Source organism: Gambusia affinis, linkage group LG23, assembly GCF_019740435.1.
Source record: "Gambusia affinis linkage group LG23, SWU_Gaff_1.0, whole genome shotgun sequence".
NCBI lineage: Eukaryota > Metazoa > Chordata > Actinopteri > Cyprinodontiformes > Poeciliidae > Gambusia > Gambusia affinis.
In genome coordinates this window covers 11418324-11442184 of record NC_057890.1, presented here as the reverse complement: position 1 = coordinate 11442184, position 23861 = coordinate 11418324, and the positions used below count along the sequence as shown (strand labels likewise).

General features: G+C 37.9%; 1 protein-coding gene across 4 annotated transcripts in view; it reads right to left on the bottom strand.

The window, feature by feature from the left end:
• The window catches only part of exoc4 (exocyst complex component 4), a 114285-nt gene that overhangs the window by 37863 nt on the left and 52561 nt on the right, over positions 1-23861 (bottom strand). For all 4 annotated transcript variants that reach the window (XR_006369810.1, XR_006369811.1, XM_044108430.1 and 1 more), the window contains exons 12-13: positions 5129-5231; positions 4238-4354 (exon numbers count right to left, since the gene is read on the bottom strand). Coding sequence is in view for 2 of the 4 variants with exons in the window: in XM_044108430.1 (XP_043964365.1) it covers positions 4238-4354; positions 5129-5231 (220 nt within the window). In the remaining 2 variants the exon portion in view is untranslated. The remainder of the gene's footprint in view (positions 1-4237; positions 4355-5128; positions 5232-23861) is intronic.

Here is a 23861-nt window from a genome sequence, read left to right as displayed (position 1 = left end):
TTATCTACCCAAGCTGTGCTATCACACTCACACAAATGGACATTAACCTCTCCTATTGAACTATATACTGCCCCTGCCTAACCCTATCTCATGCTTCTAGTGGACAATATATACAGCCTATGTCAGGCTCATTTTCATATCAATACAATATAATATATACATAAAATATAAAAGCAGTAGTTGACACCACTGGGACCTAGTGATAGGGAAATTCCTGCCTATATCATTATTACATTTTAATCTGCAGAAATACACTGCATGTGTATTTCATATTAAAGCGGCTAAAGCAAACATAAGATATGCTGTTCACCTTGACTTTTGTGCAGAGTTTCCACAAAGTGCCATTACCCATTTCTGCAGCAGGTGATATCATTGACAAATGACCAGATAATGTAAAAAAAAAAAAATTTATGCAATAATACAGACTCACCCTAAGAGTTAATGTTATGGAAATATTTTCATAAACATTTGGTTTGTGCTGCACCGTGAATCAGAGGTCAACAGGGACTGATCCCAAAAACTATGGCGGAGGAGAGGGGATCAAGAATCAAGCCCAGAGAAAACTCAGATGTAATTCTTAGCATTTTAAATGTTACTGTAACAAGAATATGTTTCTTGTGGATGTGGTCAGTAATCATTGCTCTGTTTTCAATCCATGTTGTAAAACTCTAGATTTTACAGCTAATTAGGATTTTCCTTACGTGTCCACAGTCACATCAGATTCTGTTTTTTTTAATTAAGTAAGTAATCTTTCTACTAAAATTAACCTACACTATAATTAACAAGACTAAATAAACTCTGCTATTAGCAAACATTGAGGTTTCTCATGGAGTTACAATGGAGAGAGAAAGGTGGACAAAACCAAACCTATGTAAGTGTGCACATCTTTCAACTGTAAAAAGTTATAGTCTGGAATAAACTGAACAACTCATTCCAAATAACATGCAAAACCAAAAAAGAAAAAAACAAAACAAAGATTTTGTCTCTCTCTAGGCAACACAAAATAGGCAAGGTTGAAGTTAAAACTGTAAATACCACCTAGTCAAGTGGAAAGAAAATAAAACTGGTAATAATAAGCACTCATTTAAACCAGCCTGTAGTGCCACAGTACATTTAATTTTTATTTTTCAGTTTCTCATTTCAATCATAAAACCACCAATGCTAATATCTTCCCTGAATTTATTAAATTTTATATTAATTTGTGCTTCAGTGGCTGCTGAGAGCAGATGCCTCTATAAAAATTGTGATCCCCTATGGTTTTCTATATACGGCCATAGCCAGGCTGTATGAAAGAGTTTAATGTTGTGTAGCAATATTAGGTTCTTTCCTGCGTATCAAACAAGCTGGGTCTTCTACTGTGATATGGTGTCTGTTTCTGATAACACCTGGCGCACAGTGCACCATGTTGCTTAATGGGGCACATAAGGAACGCAAGGGCCCACAAAATATCCCACACACAATGCCCTATATATTTTTCCTTCACAATCTTTTAATAAACATAACTATAATATGTCCAAAGCAAATTGCAATTGTAAATTGGATTGGAAATTTTGAAAGGGCTTAAATTTGGTCGCTTCTTTTTTTTTTAACAATTGAGCTTTGTGAACAATTTACAATTATGTTTTCACATAGACAAGAGAAGAACTGAAAATTATGTAATGATTATTTGTCTGTGTAGTAAAAGAGTTGAGGAGATTTACTACCTGTTTGAATACATGTGGCTGAAATAAAGCATATTTTAAAGCAAAGTTCAAAAACTATGTACTTTCAGATGTATTTTCTAGGAACTTAAAAAAAGAGAAAAATTGCAATATTGTAATTTCTTTCTGGTTTGCATGGAGGAATGCAACGATTATAAGTACTGTAAACAGGTCAGTCTAATGACAGCTAAAGCTTTTTTACTTTCAGTATATAAAAAAAAGATGTCAAACCAATTTTTATAAGCGTCTTTCACAACAAAGTGAATAAAAAAACTTCCCCGAGGTTGAAAGTAGTCTACTGTAACAATGCCACTGTGGATGAACACCATCAAAGAAAACAGCAGGGTGCCTCTCAAACAATAGACCAAAAGCACTGACACAGACACACAGGTAGCAAACATAGAATAGAATAGAATAAAATAGACTTTATTGATCCCCAAGGAGAAATTGCTTATTTGATGAAAGCTACTCCATCTTAGGTGATAAATACAAAGTTTTCAAATTATATATATATATACACCTAAGAGTGAATAATAAAGAGTGAATGCCATACCAGCATAGCAGCACATACACTCAACAATTTCAGAGAAATACCATCCTGACACTAGAATATGAACTGCCGCCGAGTAAACATGGAAGGCTTTTTTTTTTTTATTTAGCCCAATTAAAACAGGCAAAAAGCCCAAACAAAAGGAGTGTTTTATTTCACTCCCCACTATCAGCGAAAAAGCTCATTAGCCACAGCAGCATAATTAGCAAGATGCTGAACTCCTCGTTAAGGAGGGGCCTGAGCCGTAAACAAACCCCGCTGAACTCCAAACACCCACAGTCCCTTTTCCCTCTGTAATGAACTGCCACTGCTGTTCGCTCCTTGTGAGAAAACAGACAGGAAGGCTCTGACAGAAACAAACAGCCAAACATTAACTTCCAAGAGCAGCTGCACAAAAGACACCCACATAACCAACAAGCCTCCTCTCTGGGACGTCTCTTGAGAACAATTTTGGCATGAACGCACACACACGACTAATTACTATGTAAAATATTTATGTACGTTAAATAGATTTTTAAAAATACAATAAGCACAGAAAGACGACTTTCGCAAAATTCAGAGAAGAGAAAGTGTGGCAGCTGAGACAAAATCTGCCCAACTGTCTGAATCCCGATTTTGGCACCGTTTTAATCTTCAACCTGCCTGCTTTGGGAAGGAAAAAAGCCCGGGAATAAATGTGATGCAGTCAATATCAATTCAAACAGACCTTTATTTTGTTGAATTGCATAGGTCTGCATAGACTGGATTGAGGACACAACATACAAATTACAATAATCGAATTATAACATAATTGATATGTTATCTACAAGAACATTAGTTTTATCCCCAAGTAAAATGAGTTCAACAACATAGTGCGAGAGTCTTCTCACTACAAATGATGTCTGCAAACTTGTCTAAACGTTGTAGTGTACCACAGGGATCAGCTCAATACTTATTGGTGAATTGCTTTATGGTCAGAGGAGACAAACTTTTAGCTATTTTGGCCACAGTGGTAAAAGGTGTGTTTGAAGGTGATTGTCAATTGTGACAATGGCAGCAACATGCTGTTTTGCTTTTGTTTTTGGTCATCAATCTATCTTTAAGAAGGGGTCGTTTCTGTCTATTTTATGATGTCCTTGTGGTGAAACTAACTGTTTTTGGTAGAAAGCTTTCAATGATGCTAATTGATAAGCTCTGTTAAGACCTTTCGGACTTCGTACTGGAAATAAGTATTCAGTTTGCACTGATGCATCATATGTTCGATAACTTTATACACATTTGAATGCGATACTCTGTGAAATGTAACAAATGTAAAAAAAAACTGATAAAAACACACTGTTTAATATCAGACTAGCCAAAAAGAAAAAGAATGGCTTAAATGCATCATTAAAAGCACCAAATGTATTTTTTTAATTCCTGCTTATGACGAATGAATATAAACTCATTTACGAGAAATGTTCATCACACCATTAATTTGACATTTTAAATAAACATATACAGTTGCTTGTTTGCATTCGCTCATCGACAACGACAAACTGAAAAATGACCAATTATAATTTCAGATGCAGTTACTAATATATTTCCCTGGAGACAATGACATGTTGAGGCCATAAGGAAAGTGTGTGTGTTCCTCTGAACAGAGATAGCAGAGGGCTGGTAGGTGAGTGTACACAAGAGGCTTGTCCTCAACTGAACAAGGTTGTAGGAGTGAAACGGTGCCAAACAAAACCTGGAGTGTGTTTTTGAGCTTCTCCATAAAAGCTCACATGAGAATTTGTGCAACACAAGAACCTCTCTGCAAACATGGAGGTAAAATTAAGACACACAAAATCTGGGCAGAGTAAGGCTGAGATTTGGATCTCTTGGTGAAACATGGAGAAGAAATGATAGTAAACAGAGGAAAACTGGTGCACATAATACCTGTTAACTGTGGAAAACAATTTTGGATATAAAATAAACTATAACTTGTGTTGGGAATAGATTGAATGCTTTTCCGGGTGGTTCTCACCTGAAGCAGAGGTCTCTGGACGCCAACGTGCTTCATCGTATCAGCACTAGCAAGAATTTTCAAGGGATCGGCAGCCTTACTGACTGCTTCGATTTCCTTGTTGATCTCGGTCCGCACCTGATGGATCAGGGACAAAGGTGTAAATATCAAAGTAATATGAAATTCTAGTAGCAAGGCAGCAGGAACCAAAGTCTAAATAAAACATTTAAGAAAATGTCTGGAAAAAAAAACAACCCATCACTTCTTTTACTTTAAAATGTTGAAATGGAATTTAAAAATTCCCAAAATGCCCAAATTATGAATTCCATGAAAAAAATCAAATGTTTCTCAAATATAAACTGCTGTTTACAAATCTCAAAAAACACAATTTAAATGAGTACAGTTGTCATGACAATGTCAGGCTTTCAAAGACTTTTACAGTGGTGACTTTGGATTTAAATTGATGATTGAACCTTCCAAACACGTTAGAACCTCTATACAAGTTTAAATTCTGTAAAAAAAAAAAAAACGTCCATAAATAAGTCAACAAAATAAACACTAATCCACCTACTTATTTAAAGTAGCAAATTGATCCTCAGCACCATTCGATTTTGTTTTCTAATCAGATTTTGAGAATTTTAAAGTTCCTCAATTCAGTGTATGAATGTAACCCTCCAACAAATACTAATGGTTCAGGCTATTACAAGAACAAACTTTCAAAAACAGACTCTTAATGTGTTTTGATTACAGTGAGTCATCGTGTTATTTAGAGAAACAATGACTCATACTTCAGTTTTCGTCTGTAAACAGTCCCATTATCCCAGAAAACTATGATAATTCAATGAGCCATTGTTGTGGGAGCTGATATGAGTCAGATGGCCTTAAAAGGAAACCCTTGTAATGTTCACTAACCTGGTTAAGAAAAAGGTCATTAATGTAGTAGGTGAGGAAAGTTCGGAGCTGGCACTGCTTGGCTTGGCTGGGTCCCATGTTCATCTCTATCTCATGGATGAATCTGGGAAGAGAAGTTAAAACAAGCAAATATTAAAACAAACTGAAATAAAGATGGGGCTGCACAGTGGGGTAGTTGGTAGAGCTGTTGGCTTGCAGCAAGAAGGACCTGGGTTCGATTCCCGGCCCGGGGTCTTTCTGCATGGAGTTTGCATGTTCTCCCTGTGCATGGTGGGTTCTCTCCAAGTTCTCCGGCTTCCTCCCACAGTCCAAAAACATGACTGTCAATTGGGCTCTCTAAATTCTCCCTAGGTGTGAGTGTGTGTGTGAATGGTTGTGTTGTGAGTGTGTGTGTGAATGGTTGTGTGTCCTGTCTGTTTTCTGTGCTGCCCTGCGACAGACTGGCGATCTGTCCAGGGTGAACCCTGCCTCTCGCCTGGAATGTTAGCTGGGGATAGGAACCAGCAACCCTCCCGACCCCATAAGGGATGAAGGGTGTATAGAAAATGGATGGATGGATGGATGGATAGATGAAATAAAGATGTCAGTTTACGCCTAAAAATGTTTGAATTAATGGTAACAAAGGTAAATGTGCTAGAGGTAGGCAACACAGAACAAGCACACTGAATCCAGCATCATTTGGTAGTCTAAAACCCAGGAAAGGAGCTAATGTTGGGAAGATATAAATGCCTCTAAAGGTATCTTTGCTGAAGGCAGTTTGGCTTAAGTTCTCTAGTGGAGCTGTTAAGGCTCATTATAGCATAAAACTATAACAATCAAAAAGATGAACAGTGTTAATAATATAAAGCAATCTGAGCAAAAAAGAAGCTGCTCTTTGGAGTTTTTCTGTACAGCTGAAGTCCGGTCATATCAGATGGGGGGTCAGACAGTAATGTATGGGTTTGTAGAGGCACATAAGAACATCATTTATCAGTGAATCACTGGTCACTGGCCTTGTCTCACACACACCACAGGGCAAACCATGCAAGAGTAAGTGCTTTCTCAAGCGCTCAGTCCATATAAATGCACAAATAAATCAAACTCCTCACAAATAAATTCTTTGACCTGGGAGACATTTAATGTATGACCTAAACAAAGACAAGAAAAATGTTGTGGGTGACAAAATCTAGGAAAAAACGAAAATGAAACGGGCAGGAAAAAACTAGCAGAAGATTAACTTAGGACAAGAATGATGGAGGATACAGCCATTTCTAAAATGCAAGAGAAACCCTGTTTCAGAACTTTAGTAATATGCAGTGGATGCTGCACTGCAGACAAAGACGCTTGCACAATTTATGCATAAGTATAGATGAGAGCAGGTGAATTACTGACTATATGAACTGAAACCTAGATGTACATAAATTAAAATATGAATGCACTAGAACAAAAAAAACTAAACTACTACTCAGGACTTCCACCCAATTAGTCAGGAAGGGCAGGGGAAGAATGTTTGAGTGTGTGTGGTTGGGGATTGTACCCTTGTGTGTCAGAGAGAGCAAGGAATCTAAGTCCATTCTAAATCCTTCATTGATTCCCATTGAAACTCAACCACAACAGAAAGTTAAGTATGAGAAACTCTTCTGTGGCCTCATTAAAACCGTCAAACTTCCAAAACAATAGGAAGCCAGCTATAGAGCTTAACAGTGTAAATATGTAGAGAACACAATTCAAAAGCTTTTCTCCTTAGGGGAGAAAACTGCTGACGGCTTCATTCTCAAGAATTGATCTTAGGTGAAAAAAAAAAGAAAAAGTTTCCAGTTTAAACGCGTGTTGTTCTACAATCTATCGCGCGCTGTCATTATTGTCATTGTTTCAATACTCGTGTCAAGATGATGCATTTCAGGAGAGGTGATAATGTTTGAGTAATGAACAACAGGGACTGGGCAGGAAAACGGCCACAAGCCCCCTCTATTGTATGCTGAGGCAATAGGTGACGCAAGGAAGCTTAGCCATGGTAAGTGACCTAAAAACACAGACAGCATCTCAACAAAGCAAGCAAACACTGGAGGGGAAAAAAAAAAGTTTGGCATGAACGTGTTTTACAAATGATCCAGAAAGAAAAAATGTCCAAACTCATTATCATTACACGTCCTGAAGACGTCTTGCTGATGGCATTATATGTTACAGAGTACACAAACACTAGATGATGATGTCAAATGACACAAAACAACTTAGCGTGCACAAACACTCATTTAAAAACCATCAAACAGTTTCAAAACTCAAAGCAGAAGCATCTAAACTCATTACAGGGAGTCATTTAGAGAGTCAAAGGCTGAGTCAAACCTCCTGCAGAAAGAAACACAAATGACAGCCGCCAGTGTATGACTGAGCTCAAATTTACATCCGTTACTAACAAACTTCATCTAAGTTCACTTGACTTCTGTTTTCTGACTCTCCTTTAAATTATCATTGAATTAAGCTTATTCTAAGAAAACAAAAGTATGTTTCCGAGATGGGAACCTCTCAAAAACATGAGATGTTCCCATGTTTTTGGGAACCTCTCATGTTCCCAAAAACATGAGAGGTTTACATTGGTTAACATTAACATTAACCAATGTTAGTTAAATAACATTAGTTAATGTTATTTCCATTAACTAATGTAAATAACATTGGTTAATGTTATTTACCTAACTAATAACATTAGTTAATGTTATTTACCTAACTAATAACATTAGTTAATGTTATTTACCTAACTAATAACATTAGTTAATATTATTTACCGAAGGAATATCTTGAGAATATTTAATTGCAACAATACATCTAAAATTTCCAGTGAAGCCTTCGAAGACGATTAAAAAGCAGCTGAGCATGCAGTAAAACGTTGAGATATGCAACAACAAAATTTAACATCAATGTAGAAAACAATGGCCACCAAGAAGGAAGTAATGATGGCAAATTGTCCAGCTTGATCGTGAGTTCATAAATTCGTCCGAAGAAATAGAGGAACTCTAGAGGAAACGTCTGACAGGCAGTAGCTTGGACACCAGATAAACCAGCACATGCCTGAATTTTGTGGAGAATCCAGGTTGCTGCTAAGCATTTATGACAAAAATTGTCACTGAATGAATATAAAATTAAGCCAGTCTTCATAATGGATTTTTTTTTCTGCTGCACATCTGACAAGGATTTACTCTGATGCACACTGGGGTGCCACAGCAATCCCACTTCTTCAAACAACTGTGTCACAGCAAAGGAGTGTCTCAATTTTGAGTCAGTCTTCCATCAACTTTTTTGTGTGAAAAAAGAAAGAAGAAAGGATGGTTCTTATTAAAATAGCAAAACTTCTTTGCTGTGAAATGTCTATGGAAAAAAGAGAATTTTCAGAAGTTTTGAAGGGGAAAAAATTAGATGTCAAAGTAGAAAAACATGCTCAACAGAGCAAATTTTATAGAAAGACACTGGAAAAATGATATGATCAAAACAAAAACAAATGCAAGTAAGAGATTTTGCAAGAAAAAATCCTCTAGAGTAGCATTAGCGCTAGTGAACTTGAAACAGCTTTGACCTCCTGGTGTCGCCTTGGACTGAGGTTCAGCAGCATTATTAAAAGCAGATCAAATTTGATACAACTTTGATGTTACGTAAAATTTTGACACAGGGCTAATTAGGCTTAGATTTTATGTCTCCCTGAACAATAAACACATTTATTTAAAACCTGCATTTTTTTTTGTTTACTTGTGTGTCTTTGACTAACATTTGAATTGGTTTGAAACACTGTTCTGAAACATTATGTGTGCCAAACAGGCACAAAAAAGGGAAATCAGAAAGGGGCAGACACATTTTTACACCACTGGATGTCCATGTTTAATCTAGAACATTCACATTCTGCTCTTTTTTTGCGTGCTAATATATTAACTATATATCAGTATTTGGTCTGTATGTTCATACTTTCAGAATTTTATGTTTTCTGGCACTACAATACGAAGAATATTGATCCTTAACTGAAATCTGTGATAATTTTGCTTGCTTCCCATATATTCAAGAACTGCCTATGATCCTCTTTTAACTAGACCTGAAGTGTGATGTTTGCCATGTCAGCTTCATTGTGAAGTGACAACAAAACACACATACAAACAGTCATCCACATGGCAGCTGTGTGCAGCAGAGGTGTTGGTTAAGAAGCCGCGGAGGCAGCGTAGAGACACAGCAGCACCAGCACAGTGTGAACTCATCCCTGTGTGTGAAATCTTAATAAATTTAAGTAAACAGCTTATCTTCCCTCACATGGATCCATGCATGCCGAAAAACCCAATGTCCTACTAACATATGTGGCATGTATTGAACACAAGGTCCAAACAGAGTGCTTTGATACCAGCGGTAGAAGAAGACGAGACGTGACAAAACTGTGAAGTTTCGGCATTGACAAGTGATTTACTGATTATGATAAATATTGCTGCTGATCACGGCAACAAAAAAAAAAAAAGCACTGTGTTCATAATGTTCTAAAACTCAAATCGTCCAATTAAAATAAAAGAGAACAGATGCTCGACAACATGGTGCTGCACTCCAGACCCTGCAGCAAAAGGACAAAATCTGTAAAGCAACATGGCATCGCACTGCCGCGACATACTGAGCAGTGGGTGTATCATGAAATGTAATACTTTCGAAATGACATGCTTTACTTGTTTTTATTATTTAAAAACAATGGAAGAATAAAGTGTTAACTCTGATAATCATTTAGCAGTTTTCAATAAATTAAATGACATCAATGGCAAATCCATCACTCTGACATCAAAGCCCACACATTTTAGAGAGAAAACCTATGAATATTAAAGATATAAGAAATGAATAAGCCATGGTTTCACTGTGTATTTTTTTTCACAGCAGATCAAGTTTAACTGCTCTTTTCTTCATTTTGTTTGTCTTTCTGTTCAATTGTCTTTCCCTTCAAGACAGTTTTGCCTCAGGGTTATGAAACTATTTAAGTTGGATTTTAGGGAAAGAAAAACAAAGCGACAAGGAAACAGTGCAAGTTATACTGTGGCTACTGAAGACGGACTCACAGGAAGTAAACAAAGGCCCCAACAGGGCTGCTACTGTTTGTAGGCATAAAAAGATTTATCAGGAGATTTTTGTTATGTGGAGATTTTTTTACTTTGTAGGGCAAAAAACCAATATCTGATCCTTTCATAAATTCTTCTTTCTTCTGCCAAGTAATTTAATGTTAGGCCTAACATTTTTATGTTGCAGTTAAATATTGATTAGTAGAACACAAATTGATTACGGTACGTGGAGAAAAGTGAGACAAGCACAATGACCCTGGTGAAGATGTTTTGCTGAGAGGAATGTGCCGACACCTGCCAGTGCACATAAGTGTAAAAAAAAAAAAATCAGGTCAGAACTGGAAGAAAAACTCCAATTTCAATGGGAAAGCAAATTTTTTTTTATATTACAGTTCAGTCATTTTCCAGTGTGATGAATAATAGGCACTGTTGGGTTCTGCTTTGTTTGGCCTCCAAGCTGGTACTCGCGACTTTCTCCTCCTCACTGGATAAATCACCTCCCAATTTGAGCTGGAAACATTTCACCTTTACATACAAGATTGAAAAATAGCAATACATGTGTGTTTAATATTATTAATTGTGCTATAAAATCAATAATTATTCAAGAAAGTATTCACAATTCACCACTGGCATCAGAAAAGGAGTCATGGTTTTCTCTAAACCCCCCACTGCTGAACCAGTTGCACTCCAAAGTCAGTTTCTTAGCAGCACTCCTGATGATTGTCCTTGACAGCATGCAATTATCAGTCATTAGGAAACAGATGTCAGCGCCTTGGTCTAGTGCAAGATAATTGTAGATGCCATGGTCTATGTGTATGTACATTTAAAAAAAGAACAATTCCTAACAGCATAAAACATCCATATTAACAAGGACAAGGCTTATGAGAAGAAAAAAAAAGCCTTTTTAAGGATAACAACAAACCCTATGTCTGATTATCTTTTCAGACAGATGAGAACAGACAAAGAATAACGTATCCAACAACATTTTCGAATTCATTTCCCAACAGAAACTAAACCCAAGGTAACAAATGCTTCTTTAAATTGAAAGGGTAGGAATCCCATCATCTATCTCTATCTGCTACTGCAGCGTATTACTTGTTGAAAGAGAAATGGGATAAAGACAAAGGTTCGAGAAAGACAGCAGAATAAGAGTGCGCTGAGATCGATTAGGGACTTAGCGTCTTTAAATCTCCCAGAATTCCCCTCAGGCACGGACCTATCAGCTATGGTGAATTCTGATTTTGCCGCTCAGAGAGGAAGGCTTGTTCTGTCACACACCAAGGACAGTGCAAACTGCGGCTCTGCCAACAGAGAGCGAACAGAAGGGTGTAGCGAGTGCAGGAGTGTGTTGCTGCATACCTGCGTCTGTGACAGATGTCAAATCTACCTGGTTTTACCAACACATCAAAGCAACACATTCAAAAAGAGCCAGGAGTGCTTATCTCTATTATTCCATCATGATGCATAGCGCAATCACTCCAGTATTCAAAACTCATGAATGGATTTTAATAGCTGGGGACATTTTAGGGGTTTTATGGTACGATAAACATTAGCTTTCCTGCCTGATGATTAGTCAATAAGTGCTAGAAATGCAGCTTTCAGTGTTATTGGATTGCACATTCAGTAATGATTCAGTGGTAATTTTACACACTTCAGTAAACAAAATCTAATTATTTCTACAGGGATACCTCATTGACGAGGTAACACCTGAGTATACAACCTGTCAAGTACAAAAAGCGGTTTTCTTGCATCGTATCACTAAATCATTATTATTATTATTATTATTTTTTTATAATGATAAAATTATTCATTCATAAGTGTTGCCACATACTGCTTTGGGTCCTTACTATGCTTTTTGGTCACTCATGCAATTACCACAACCACCACAAGATGGCAGTGTGTCAGCTTCTTCAGTCAGCCTCAGCTGCATGACCAGTTGACAGAAAACCCGTTTTCCTTTATCACAACCAGGTTTCAAGAAAGAATTAAGATTCCAGTTGATGTTTACCAACTACAGCCTGTACAGAATTTGCTCAAAGGATGTGTATGTGGTTAAAACAAAAAAAAAAAGTCAGATTTTTTTTTTTTTTTTGGAATACGTGACAGTATTGCCTGCGATGAAGAGTGTGTTCATGTGTTTTCATCATTCCCTGATGAAATGCATATGGTCTTCCCACACAACGCCCACGCCTCCGCCAGACTTCCCACTGTTTCATGCTCTGCTCTTGGCCCCTGATGCTGCATCACACACACCGAAGGCTTTTCGTGTGCTTAAAGTGTATGTGCTTACAGTCTGTACGTGTGTGGTGCCATCGGCATGTGTCTTTGTGAGAGAAGAAAAAAAGAAAACAAAGAGGAAGACAGCAATATGCAAATCTGTATGGAAATTAGGTGAGTGAGAGTGTCTATATGCTCGCAGCTGAAGGTATAAATGGGCTTCATAATAAGAACCTTTACTTTAAACTGTGAGATTACAACAGTTTAATAGTGGAGTCTATGCTCAGGTGACCTTACTGCATACAGCCTCCATATGGACTATAATGCCTGCCAGAGAAAAGTAGCTGTCATTATGATAGTCTATTAGTGTTGTTTGTTTCTCGTAGTTTTATGCTTGACCTTACCACATTCTGAAAATGTATTTCCCAGAGAACGGTTTCAAATGCTCTAAAATTACATGCACCCTTTGTTCCTATTTACTATTTAAGACTTTGTGACTATTTGGCATCAAAGAATTTATCTGAGTTACAAAAGTATTTTTTGAATAAAAAAATTGTATATTTAAATATTAACTTATGATATTGTACTTAAAAAAATGTGTGTGAAAATTTATCCCAATATCACCAAAAAACCCAATACTGAGTGAGTCTTACAAGTTATGTTTGCTGTGAAACTGCAGCTTCATTTCAGTTAATTACCACATGATTATCTATTTCTTGTTGAAATAATCATAAAACAGGTCAGGGTTATACGGGGGGTTTTTTGTTTGCTAACCTGTGTAGTTAGCTTGGTAATAATCAAACTAATGAGTCTTATGGATATGACTGTGACTAAACGTCTTTCCAAAAGTGCAAAAAATAGGGAAAAAGAAAAAATTGTAGCAGAACGTCTCCACTTTTCTGGTCCTTATAGTTGAAGTTCCAGCATGAAAAGCTGAGTAACTGGAGTTTGGGGTGACTGAATCCCTAGTAAAAAGATTCCTTGCATGTCTGACTTCTAAAGTCAAATCCCTGAACTTGCATTCTTCTTCAGCTGAACTAAGAAAACACAGTTTGAGTACTATGAGTTCTCTACATGAGCACTATGTGAACACCATCCTTTTAAGCTTTATATTGGGGACCAAATAACTAATTATTCAACAGTGCTTGTCAGAAGAAAAGGCAGAAATTTTTTTGCTGCGTCATTAAAGGCATTGTTGTGTGGAATGTAATGAGGAACCGACTAAATTAATTCCACATTAACGCGAGAATAAAAACAAAATTAGGTAAACTTGAAAAGGTCTGACAACTTCAAGTCTGCAAACCACTTGGGACCGTGTCCTCACGTGTAATCGCCCGCTTTGGCATTTATATCTCTGCACATATTTCTGTCAATACATGTGCGTGCTCGTGTGTGAATGTTTGCGTGAGTCTCGGTGAGTGTGTGCTGGCATGTCGCAGTGTGGTGCAGACCAATTAAAAAGAGGAGATTGATGACCGGGGGCTCTGAGAAGCAGCAGCAGCAGAAGCAGACAGCCGCTTCCTGCAGACAACAGGAAATGAGATGGCCTTGTTTAGCTGACGCTGCCAACACCAACACCACAGAGCCTCAAAGACAAATCACCACCTTACAGCCACTATTGGCCTAGTCCTCCATCTTGCTACAGCATGCTCCCCACCCTCCATCTCTTTATCGCCCTCTAATTGTATCGAAGAGTGTGTCTCTCGTTAGTCTTTTCTGCAGAGCGGTAATGTGGTCAAGGTGCTTTCAGGTGTGCACAGTGATGCTAGTTCAGTACTTCCATTCTTTAATTCCTAAATGCCAACTAAAGCCACCCTGAACTGCATGTCTGCTCAGGGATAAAAGAAAGGTTTGATGCTGGTTGTTCTTTATTGTCAGAAGATGCTAAAGTCTCTCACAATTGCATACAGAAGAAAGGAAAAATAACGTGAAACTGCTTGCTCAGCTGGTCTGGATACAACAACATGTCATTTAACCAGTTCATCATTTTTTATCTGCAACTTCCAGCAAATTTCCTCAAGACTGAATCACTTAGAGGGTTAAAAAGTTCCTTTAGGAGCTCAGGTATCCCTCAGAGTATGGGGAAGTTGTATAAATAGTGATCACGGGCATGAATATCATATAAATATTTTGCTTTTGAAGGCATATTTGAGCAGTTTAGGATAATATATTGTTACTGAAATAATTATGCAACTTTACAGTTTTACTTTAGTGTAGAATTTCTTTGGTTCACGCAGTTTAAAATGGCATATAAAGGACGCAAGAGGTACACTGCATAACTAATATATACTTCCTATACACCAGGCAGATATAGATTTAAAGTGAAAGACGTTTGCTTCTGGCAGGTAATAAGCTGGGCATCTTGCAAAATGTAATACAACACGGGAAAAAAAAATGCTGCATCTATTTAAACATATGCAATCATCAATAATAAATGGAAAATAATTTATTGACTTTCCAGAAATCAAAACCTTTTTATACTTGCTGATCAACTTCTTGTATTTCCTCTGATATTTTGTCTTTAGTGATGGGGTTGGAATGTCTTCTTGCCATCAACCTAATCTTTGACTCTCACTGATTCTCTATCAGCTCCCAATCAGATATCTGAATATGCTCAACAAGAAGAAACATGCCACTATATAATTAGGACTTAAAACCTACAACATATGAGGGGTATGAGTAATTCTGGGCTTTATTGATAACAAAGTGTGCCTGTTTGTATACACTTGAGCCTGTGTGAACAAGTTTTATACCGTGTGCTGTGCGTTTGAGAAATGTACGAATACCCTGAAACCTGTGCAAGAAATGCAACCCCCCTCTGAGAAAGATAGAGACCCTCTCCCATTTATTTTAATGGCGGTTAACAGATGTATTTTTACCGCTTTCCTCATTTGCCGCCTTGTGAATAGAGGCGGGACAAGAGAAGAGAATCAGCTTTCTCTCAGGCAACATTGAGCCATTAAGACCACAGAGAGGCAAGGATGCCTGGATGTCACAATGGGAGTTTGCTGGGACTAAATTACTGCTTTTGTGCTCACTGTACAATATAAGTCAATACAGGCAGAGAAGCAGGTGATGGCCCTGTTTGTGACAAGGGAATGTGGGTGAAAGGCCCCTTTAATTGCTTATTTTCTAGATAACGGCCACCAATTTCTTCACTAAGACACAATTCTATTGACAGAGGGCCAGGTGCAAACAACAACTGCTTCAGGTCTTATTGTATTCTCCTCATGACTTCTGTATTTTAAGTGTTCATCTCCTGCTTACAAAACAAGCCTGATTAACAAGCATCACTCTAAGTGGCCTCCCACAGAGGGACGGGACTCCTTTAATAAAGTAAACTAGGAAATAAAAAGCGAAATATCAATTATTCCCAGTGCAAATGCTGACATTAGACAAATCAATTTGTCCTGTTACAAAACAAAATCCACAGAGAAAAAAAAACTGACCTCACACTGCAAAACCAAGGGAAAATCTCAGGAATCAATCGAGAACTACTTCAAGGTGACCCCTGCTGAGAGACTGCAGCTTTCCCTCAAGTAGTTGGAGAGTTGCTTCTCAGAAAGAAAAAGTTATAACAGTAGAAATCAAAGCGTAAAGAAGTAGCCCTGTCTTCTGGCCTAATTAAATGTACTACTCAAACTAAAATGCCACAGAGGTAGCGAGAAGACAAAGAGGAAAAGAATCTATGCCACTGCCAAACATCTGAAAATAGAGGTAGAAAAGATTTTCTTTTATAAAAAAAGCCGTACAAGTCTTACAGATACATAGACACAGATGAAGCAAAGGCAAGAAAAGGAGCGAATGAGCTGCTACCATTGTAGACCATATATGCATCACTAATACGCATCGCAATCTATTCTAGGCAGAGTTTATGGGAGATGGTATAAACTACTGGGCCAGGGAAGGACACTCATGGTTCAGTGAATGACTCAGCAAGCCTGAAATGGCAACTATTCCTGAGAGAGCCAAGTGTTGAGGCACTTTTCAATTCGCCTGAAAAGTACTGAGAAAAACACTTAACCTGCAAACCAACACACAAAAGGTTGCAAGCCATGATTGACATGAGTCTATTTTGGCCCAAAGGGGGGCAAGTGAATGGAAAGTTGCCCTGAAGAGAGGAGCAGAGTAAAGGGCAGTTTATTTTTTTTGTAATGTTAGAAAAACATCCTCATCTTATACTGCAAGTTTTGTGAGCCTTGGTATAAAACTGACTCTCTAGCTCCCAGCCAATATACACCTTTATAATACATTAATCTTTAGTACGATAAGGGTACGTCAAATCCACCAACTCACAATGGGTGACTCATGCCAGCGTACATATACCTAAGAATACTTATTCATGCTATTGAGGTTTCCTGAACAATTTTAATGACGTAATTCTATACATTTCTAGAGTTAAATCAGCTCAGTCTATGTTTATGGATAGATGGAAGGGTGGGTGGATGGATGGATAAAAACCCTGGTAATACTTTTAATCATAGCCATAGTTCTCCAGTCTGTTTGGGATCCCCGTTTAATATCTGCCTCAGCTGTTGTCCGTCTCTCCACCCTCCATAGCCTCTTATTCTCTGTAACATTTCAGCCTGTCCCCTTTAACCTCATCTTTCTCCCTTACCCTGCTCTCCTCTAATTCCCATTCCTCCTTCTATTTTTACTTCTCCTTCTGTGTTATCTCTATGTGGTACCACTTCAGCACAACTCCCTCCCTCCTTTCCAGACCTTTCCTCCACCTCTCGTCTCTTCTCTCTCAGCCCTCAGTTCTATTTAGGCCCTTCTGTTGGTGTAGGACTTTCCATCCTGTGGCATCCAGGTAGTAAATTGAAATGGTTCTGGGCGCTCCATTGAAGCCTGATTGAATTTAAAAAGAGAAAGTGCCATAAAGAGAACCACTGGTGAGAGGTCTGTAATACACTGAAGGGCTTCCCAAACTATGACAGTGTTGACAGAGGACTAGAGAAGTAGAGGGCACAGGAGGTGAAGAAGAAAGTAAAGGAAGTAGTAAGGGCAAACCAAGGGTAGAAGGAAGAGACGGCAAGAAAATGAACGATGGAGAGAGAAAAACTGAAAAGAAGGAGAGGACATGTAATTGAAAACGTATAAAACTCTTCTGCAGCCTATTACCCATTGCACACAAGCAGACACAAACACAAAAAAACTCACAAGTGTGTACCCTTGATAGTGACACCTCACAGAAATGCCTCAATCACGGTTTGCATGGCCTGGAGGGAACGAGGTGACAGGTCTCATATTGGAGACGGCCAACAAAATGCAATTCCAGGAAGTCAGCTCTAGGGCTGTGTGTCTGTCATACCTACAGCTCCGATAACGCACCCACACATCACATTACGCCACAGAAACAGCCGCCCCTCGACAAGCAGGGGGCGTCAGCTGAAAGGAAGTGGCAATAATTCCCCACACACCCAGCAATGTTTGTGGATACATTACAGGCAAGGGGGGAAAGATGATGTTAGGGGTTAAATTATTCATTGATCCCTTCATAGCCTCTCCGAAGCCGGCTTTTTGTAATGCCATGTCTTCGTCTGAGTGTGAGCGGGTGTCCACCAGAGAGGGCTCTCCAGAGGAAAAGGAAGAGAGAGAGAGCGAGACAACCTTGAGCTAGCACTGACCTTTAACTTTGAGTGTTTCACTTTAAGAAAGTGACAGGTGTGGGGGGCAACGTGTGTGAGTGGCGAGCTTTTATGCACTTGGCCATATGGGTAAACAGAGAGCCTGTCTATGAAATATTTCAAGTATCAAGATTACCAAAGGGCACTGAGGAGAACGGGAGAGGAAGATGACGGCAAGGGGAACGAGGAGAGTGGACAGGAAGAGTCCCTCTGGGTACATTTCAAAGCATTGGGTTTTAAATGAATTAGCAAGATAATTAACTATAAATGACATAAATTATTTAATACAATCCATTAAAGAACCTGATAATTTTACAATCAAAGAGTAAAAGGGGTGAAATGCAGGCTGGATTTAAATCTGCAGAAATGCCCTGTCTATGTTTAATTTAATAAGCATGAATGTTGGGCTGTAACATAAAATGATGGAAGTGGCAGCTTGGTAATCAGTCTTACTTTGAGTTGGTGTCTAAAACAATATGTGCAGTAAAAAGCAGAGGCTGAGGTGAAGATGTGTCTCAATAACATATAAAATGCTGGCTGCAGAAACAGCAGCCGATATTTAAACAGAAAAGTTTAAATATGACATTTAAATTTCAATTTCACATAAACGTCCTACATCTATAGACATGTAGCAGATGCAAAAGTGCCCCAAATATGCATACTTGCTAATCTTTTTCTTAAAAAAAAAATAATATACATAAATCTGGAATGACAGTTTTGTAGCAACAATTATGGCTACAAGTGTTTTTGATCCGATCTGACCAGAAGATCTTCTTAATAACTAGCCACATCCTCTATATGTCCTGTTGCAAACTGCAAGCTCACCGTCTTAGCATGTTCTTTCAAAATAGATTTTCTTGTTAAAACATAAAAGGACAGATTAGTGGACAGCAAAACTAATAGTTCTGCCACCTGAGCAGTGGATCTGTGAAACCTCTTTAAAGACACTAAAGGAACATACACTGTTTCCCTTAGAGATGCTCTCTTTGCCAACCAGTCATCAGTTTATGTGGGTAGTCATATATTGGTCGATTTGCAGATGTGCTATGCTGTTTCCGTTCTTATGGATGATGGATTGAAGTGTGCTCTGTGTGAAAACTTGTATTAGAACCCAATCCTGCTTTATCCTTGACCTGTGGGGTATGTTTTCAATTGTATTATTAAAAATAAATAAATCTCATGCAATAACATGAAAAATGTGAGTTAGATAAAAGTGTAAATACTTTTACATGCACTGCACTTTATCTACATGTCATAGCTTAACTTTTCAAAAATGGTCACTTGTTCAAGCCTCACAGTGGCTGAAACATTTTCACAAATGCACTCATAAAAAGAGCTGTGAATGGAGTTCTGCGAGATAGAAGGTGGCCAGGCTTGTGAAAAGAGAAGCATGAAGGTTGAGTATACCCTACTTGACATCAGCTCTCCAATGGCGAGTGAAAAAAAAAAAAAAAAAAAAGTACAAAAAAAGTCTCAGGCTGGTAAAATGCTATTTGAATGGTTGGGTTTTAGCCTGCAGCTAGGATTGCCAGAGAATCTGCTCTTGCATTCAGAGGGAAACTCAGTCCATCACTGTGAACCCAGAAAGGCTAAAAGTTCTGACTTCGATAAGCTACCATGGCTCTTAAGGGCCCTGCAACGTAACCCTGATACGTTGCAGGGTTACGCATTTCCCTAAATTAAACATAATTTAGGAAATATGTTGTAGTGTTTCAATCTGCCTTAAACTATAGAATCAAAGATGAAGCAAAGATGACACACTAAGAGATGAAAAATACAGGGTAAAAGTGCCTTAAGCACACTTAAAGGGCCATAACCGACAAATAACTCACAAATAATCCAACATTTAACATCAGTTTCTAAATCAGATGCCCCACTTTTATATTGAACACTCTTTAACAGTATCTATCCTGACACTGAATCCCAGAAGACTGATCTGTTGTTGTGGAGCTTTGTAGCATCAAATGCACAACCATTTAGCTTATTTTAAATTTAATCTGTGTGTATTTTCCATCACTTTCCTACAGTAGGGTTAAAGTAGCAAAAGTTGCTGTTAATCACTGAAAGTTTGTCATGATGAGTACAGAATATTTTCTTCAATGGCCTTACTTCTCATCTCATCACTTAAGCTTGAGGTATATGTCTCACAATGTGGAATTTAATTAGAATAATGTTTAAAAGAGCAACAGGAAAGAACAGTTTTAGTAGTTTACAATCATGTTTTATGCAACATTTGCATAAAATTGTAAATCAAATCAATTTGCTGCCTTTGCAGTCCTCTTAAGTATATCGTCAGATGGGGAAGTTTACTATGACACCAAATGAAGAGCAAAGCACACCATCCAGCCTCACTTAATATAGAAGCTAACAAAGACCTACTTCAGAGGAACACCAATCGTGCAGGAACACAGGGAACTACAGAAACAGAAAGTGTGAAAATCTAAGACCAGGTCTCGTGGAACATGTCAACGCTTGCCCCCTCCACAGAGCAGGTGTTATCTGAAACTACGTCTAGGATGTTGGAGTAAAGAAGATGGAATGATCTGTCAGAAATCATGACCTAAAGCCCATTTAAATCCAGTCAGATCAGCTTGGGCATGTAGTTTGTACCAGAATGAGCAACAAAACCGCAATGACTCATTCGTGAATAATGCTGTTTGAACAACGAGATGGCATCCCCACAACATTGTGACTATATCACAAGGTCCCTCTGGATGAAGGGGATTTTTCTTTTTTGACTTGCAAGCCAACCAACACCTACCCTGACAACTATTTATTGCTCCATCCTACTATCACTCATTAAAAAGACAGATAGGGACTTAAATTTGAATTTCTGTCAAGGAAGGAAGTGTGCATTTCTTCCCCAACTGAGAACCTTAACCTCACACATAGACTCTACAGAACACGATGAAGGTCATGGATTGAAGACGCAAACAAAAGCATCCACTTCTTTCTGTCACATATATTAACAGAATTGTTGGAGAAAAAATACTTTCATATGCCAACTTTTAATGAGGGGGAAGTAACAATGGTGTTTTTTTTTTTTTCCTTTCTCAAAAATCTATTTACCAACATCAGCACTTCACACCAAGGCTCTGAAACTGACAGTAACAACTCACTGATAAAATGAGACACAACTGATCCATTTTACCTGTCTGCATGACAGCTGGCGGCCCACTCTCTCTCCCACGCTGAGTCCGTCTTGAGGGCCGAGAAATGACAAACTAACCTAATTATCTAAGCAAGTTTTGATTATGAGAGATTCTGGTTCAACAACAAGCTGCAGGATGCAGTCACTGCCATCCCTTTATGGTGCTGAAGCTGACAGCCTTGTCTCCTGGGAGAAAGTGGAAGTTACTGTCTGTGCTGCAACACGTGGGGAACTGAGGATGAAAATGCAATGAAAAGGAACCTGTTTTACTGTCTGTACATTTGTTATAGAAAAACATCTAAAATACTGTTAAGGGTTGAAATAGCATTGCTAAGAGGCTTTTTCTGCTATGTGCTTTTCAACTGTTAATGTACATTGCTTTTGACTTTTGATTTATCTGTTTCGGAAAGAAAATGATTGTAATTGTTATTATTCTGTTCTACTTAGTTGTAGTCTTCCAGTCAAAGACCAGTTTAATCTGTTATCTATAGCTATTGTGCTGAAGCAGTTGTTGGAGCTCTTATTGCACAGTCAGCATTCAATTAGCAGTTTGGAACAACCACCGAAGTCATGCTGAGATATATTTTTGGTGTCCTACCACATAGTCAGACAACATTTCACCAAAAAAAAAAAAAAAAAAGAAAAAAAAAAGCTCATGCAGAGGTATTTGTGCTAAGAGTAACAAAATCATAAATGTTAAATTTGGGTGAAAATATTATCATAATAAAACAAAGCAAGTTTTTATAGTAGGGCTTTTAATATGTCTGGTTAGTGTTGAAAGTCCCAAATGTGAACCAATAATTAGTAAAACAACAAAAAAAGATGCCATGATGACAAAGAGATATTTTTTATGTTGCTTAAAGTTGTGAAAAAACAGCTTTGTTGGTAAACTTGTTTTACAAAATTAAGTTGTTAAAACTTATTGAGCTGGACATATTGAAAGCAGAATTTTTTTTCTGGCCTTTACATTTAGTTGTTTACTCAACTGTGTCAGTGTCACTGTAATAAATAAATAAATAAACAAAGCTGAGAGACTGGAGCTATCTCTGCACCAGCTCTTAGCTGGTTCAAAGAATAGCTCTGGTGTCAATACTGTAGTTACAGCTACTGATGTAAAGTAAATGCTAAGCTTTTTTGGGGTAGAATATTGATATTAATGTTAAAAAAGAAAGACATAGTGTGATTTTTTTTTTCAATTATTATTTGTATTGTAACAATTCCAAAGAGATGCACTGACAAGTGTTGAGTTGGTATAGGTTATTATCTGCTTGTCTTAAGACAAAAAAGTAAAAGCCATTCAGCGACAGCATAAATGAAAGAAGTGGTACTAGCACATGAATAATTATCTCCCTGCCTCTTATTTCCCTGCTGTTTATTTTTATTATTTTTATTTCAGTTCAATCAACAAACACCATTTCTGAAGTGGTTTCAAAACACTTTCTGCTCTGTTGATACCTGATCAAGTTAAAAAGTCATTTAAGCCGTGAACAATCATATCAGCAATCACCAAATCACTGTGAATGGGAAGGGCAAAATTAGGATGCTTTTTCGGGGCTATTGAAATAAATGATGTGATTTGTGTAGTTGAACAGGTTCCTTACACATCCAAAATTCAGAATAAAGGAGATAAAGGAACAAACACTCGCTGAATGAGATGTTTCTGGTGACATAACAGTGTGGAGCTCAGCTGACTTTAAGAATGGAAAACCAAACCAGCCTTAGTTTAGCACTGTAGTAGAAAAAATCCCTAATGAAATCATCTCATAATCTATTTAACAGTGATTATGGTTAAGGGAGGTAAGCAGGTATGTGAAATTGATCTGTTTTAAAAAAAAACAACAAAAAAAACAAAACATTAAGCTTTCATTGACGGACTGTTTTCCTATGGGTCGGTTTCCTCCGATAAAAATAATGTGATTAAGGAGATTTCGAGTTTAACATTAAGATGACCTTTAGACAATTATTTGTTCAGATTTTTATCAATAATTAAATTAACGGTTGTCGACTCGGGTCTTTTTAATAACGGGAATGTTTTATCTTTGTATGAGGACCCGTGGGAGAGCAGAAGATGAGTCGGTGAAAGAAGAGAGCCAGATGAACAAAGAAGACAGTCTGAGCAATAGGATGAGATGATGAGAAACTGAAGTGAGGCAATTAATTAGGCATTAGGACCCATTATCAAGCTTTGGGGAAGCATATATAAAACATGTCTGCAAAAGAAATCCTGTATTTTGTTCACATCATGTCGCTTAAATAAATATTATTCTGCGACAAAATGACATTCTATATCTTCCTATAAAAAGTTGATGCAGCTTTAACTTTCACAGATTTATAAGAATAGCACCCGCCTGTTCAAATCTCCTTTGTACTGTACATAAAGCAGATGGCGCCGTCTATGCTGTTTTAAACCAGCAAGACCCAGCGGACTAAATTCATATCTCTCACATTTCTATCTTTCATTGTAACGAAGCTTTTGCCAGCCCACATCCTGGAATGCTCTCATTACTGTACCTCGGTGCTGTTGCCAAGGGAGCCGGTGTGATATTCAATACTTCTGTTACCCATCCCTCCAACCTCATTTACACTTGACACCTGACATTTGCATAATGGCCTTGCTCTATCTCCCATCTACTGAAATCTGGGGTGGAGGTGAGGCAGATACGCACTGTGTATGTGCTAGCATGCTCCTGCTT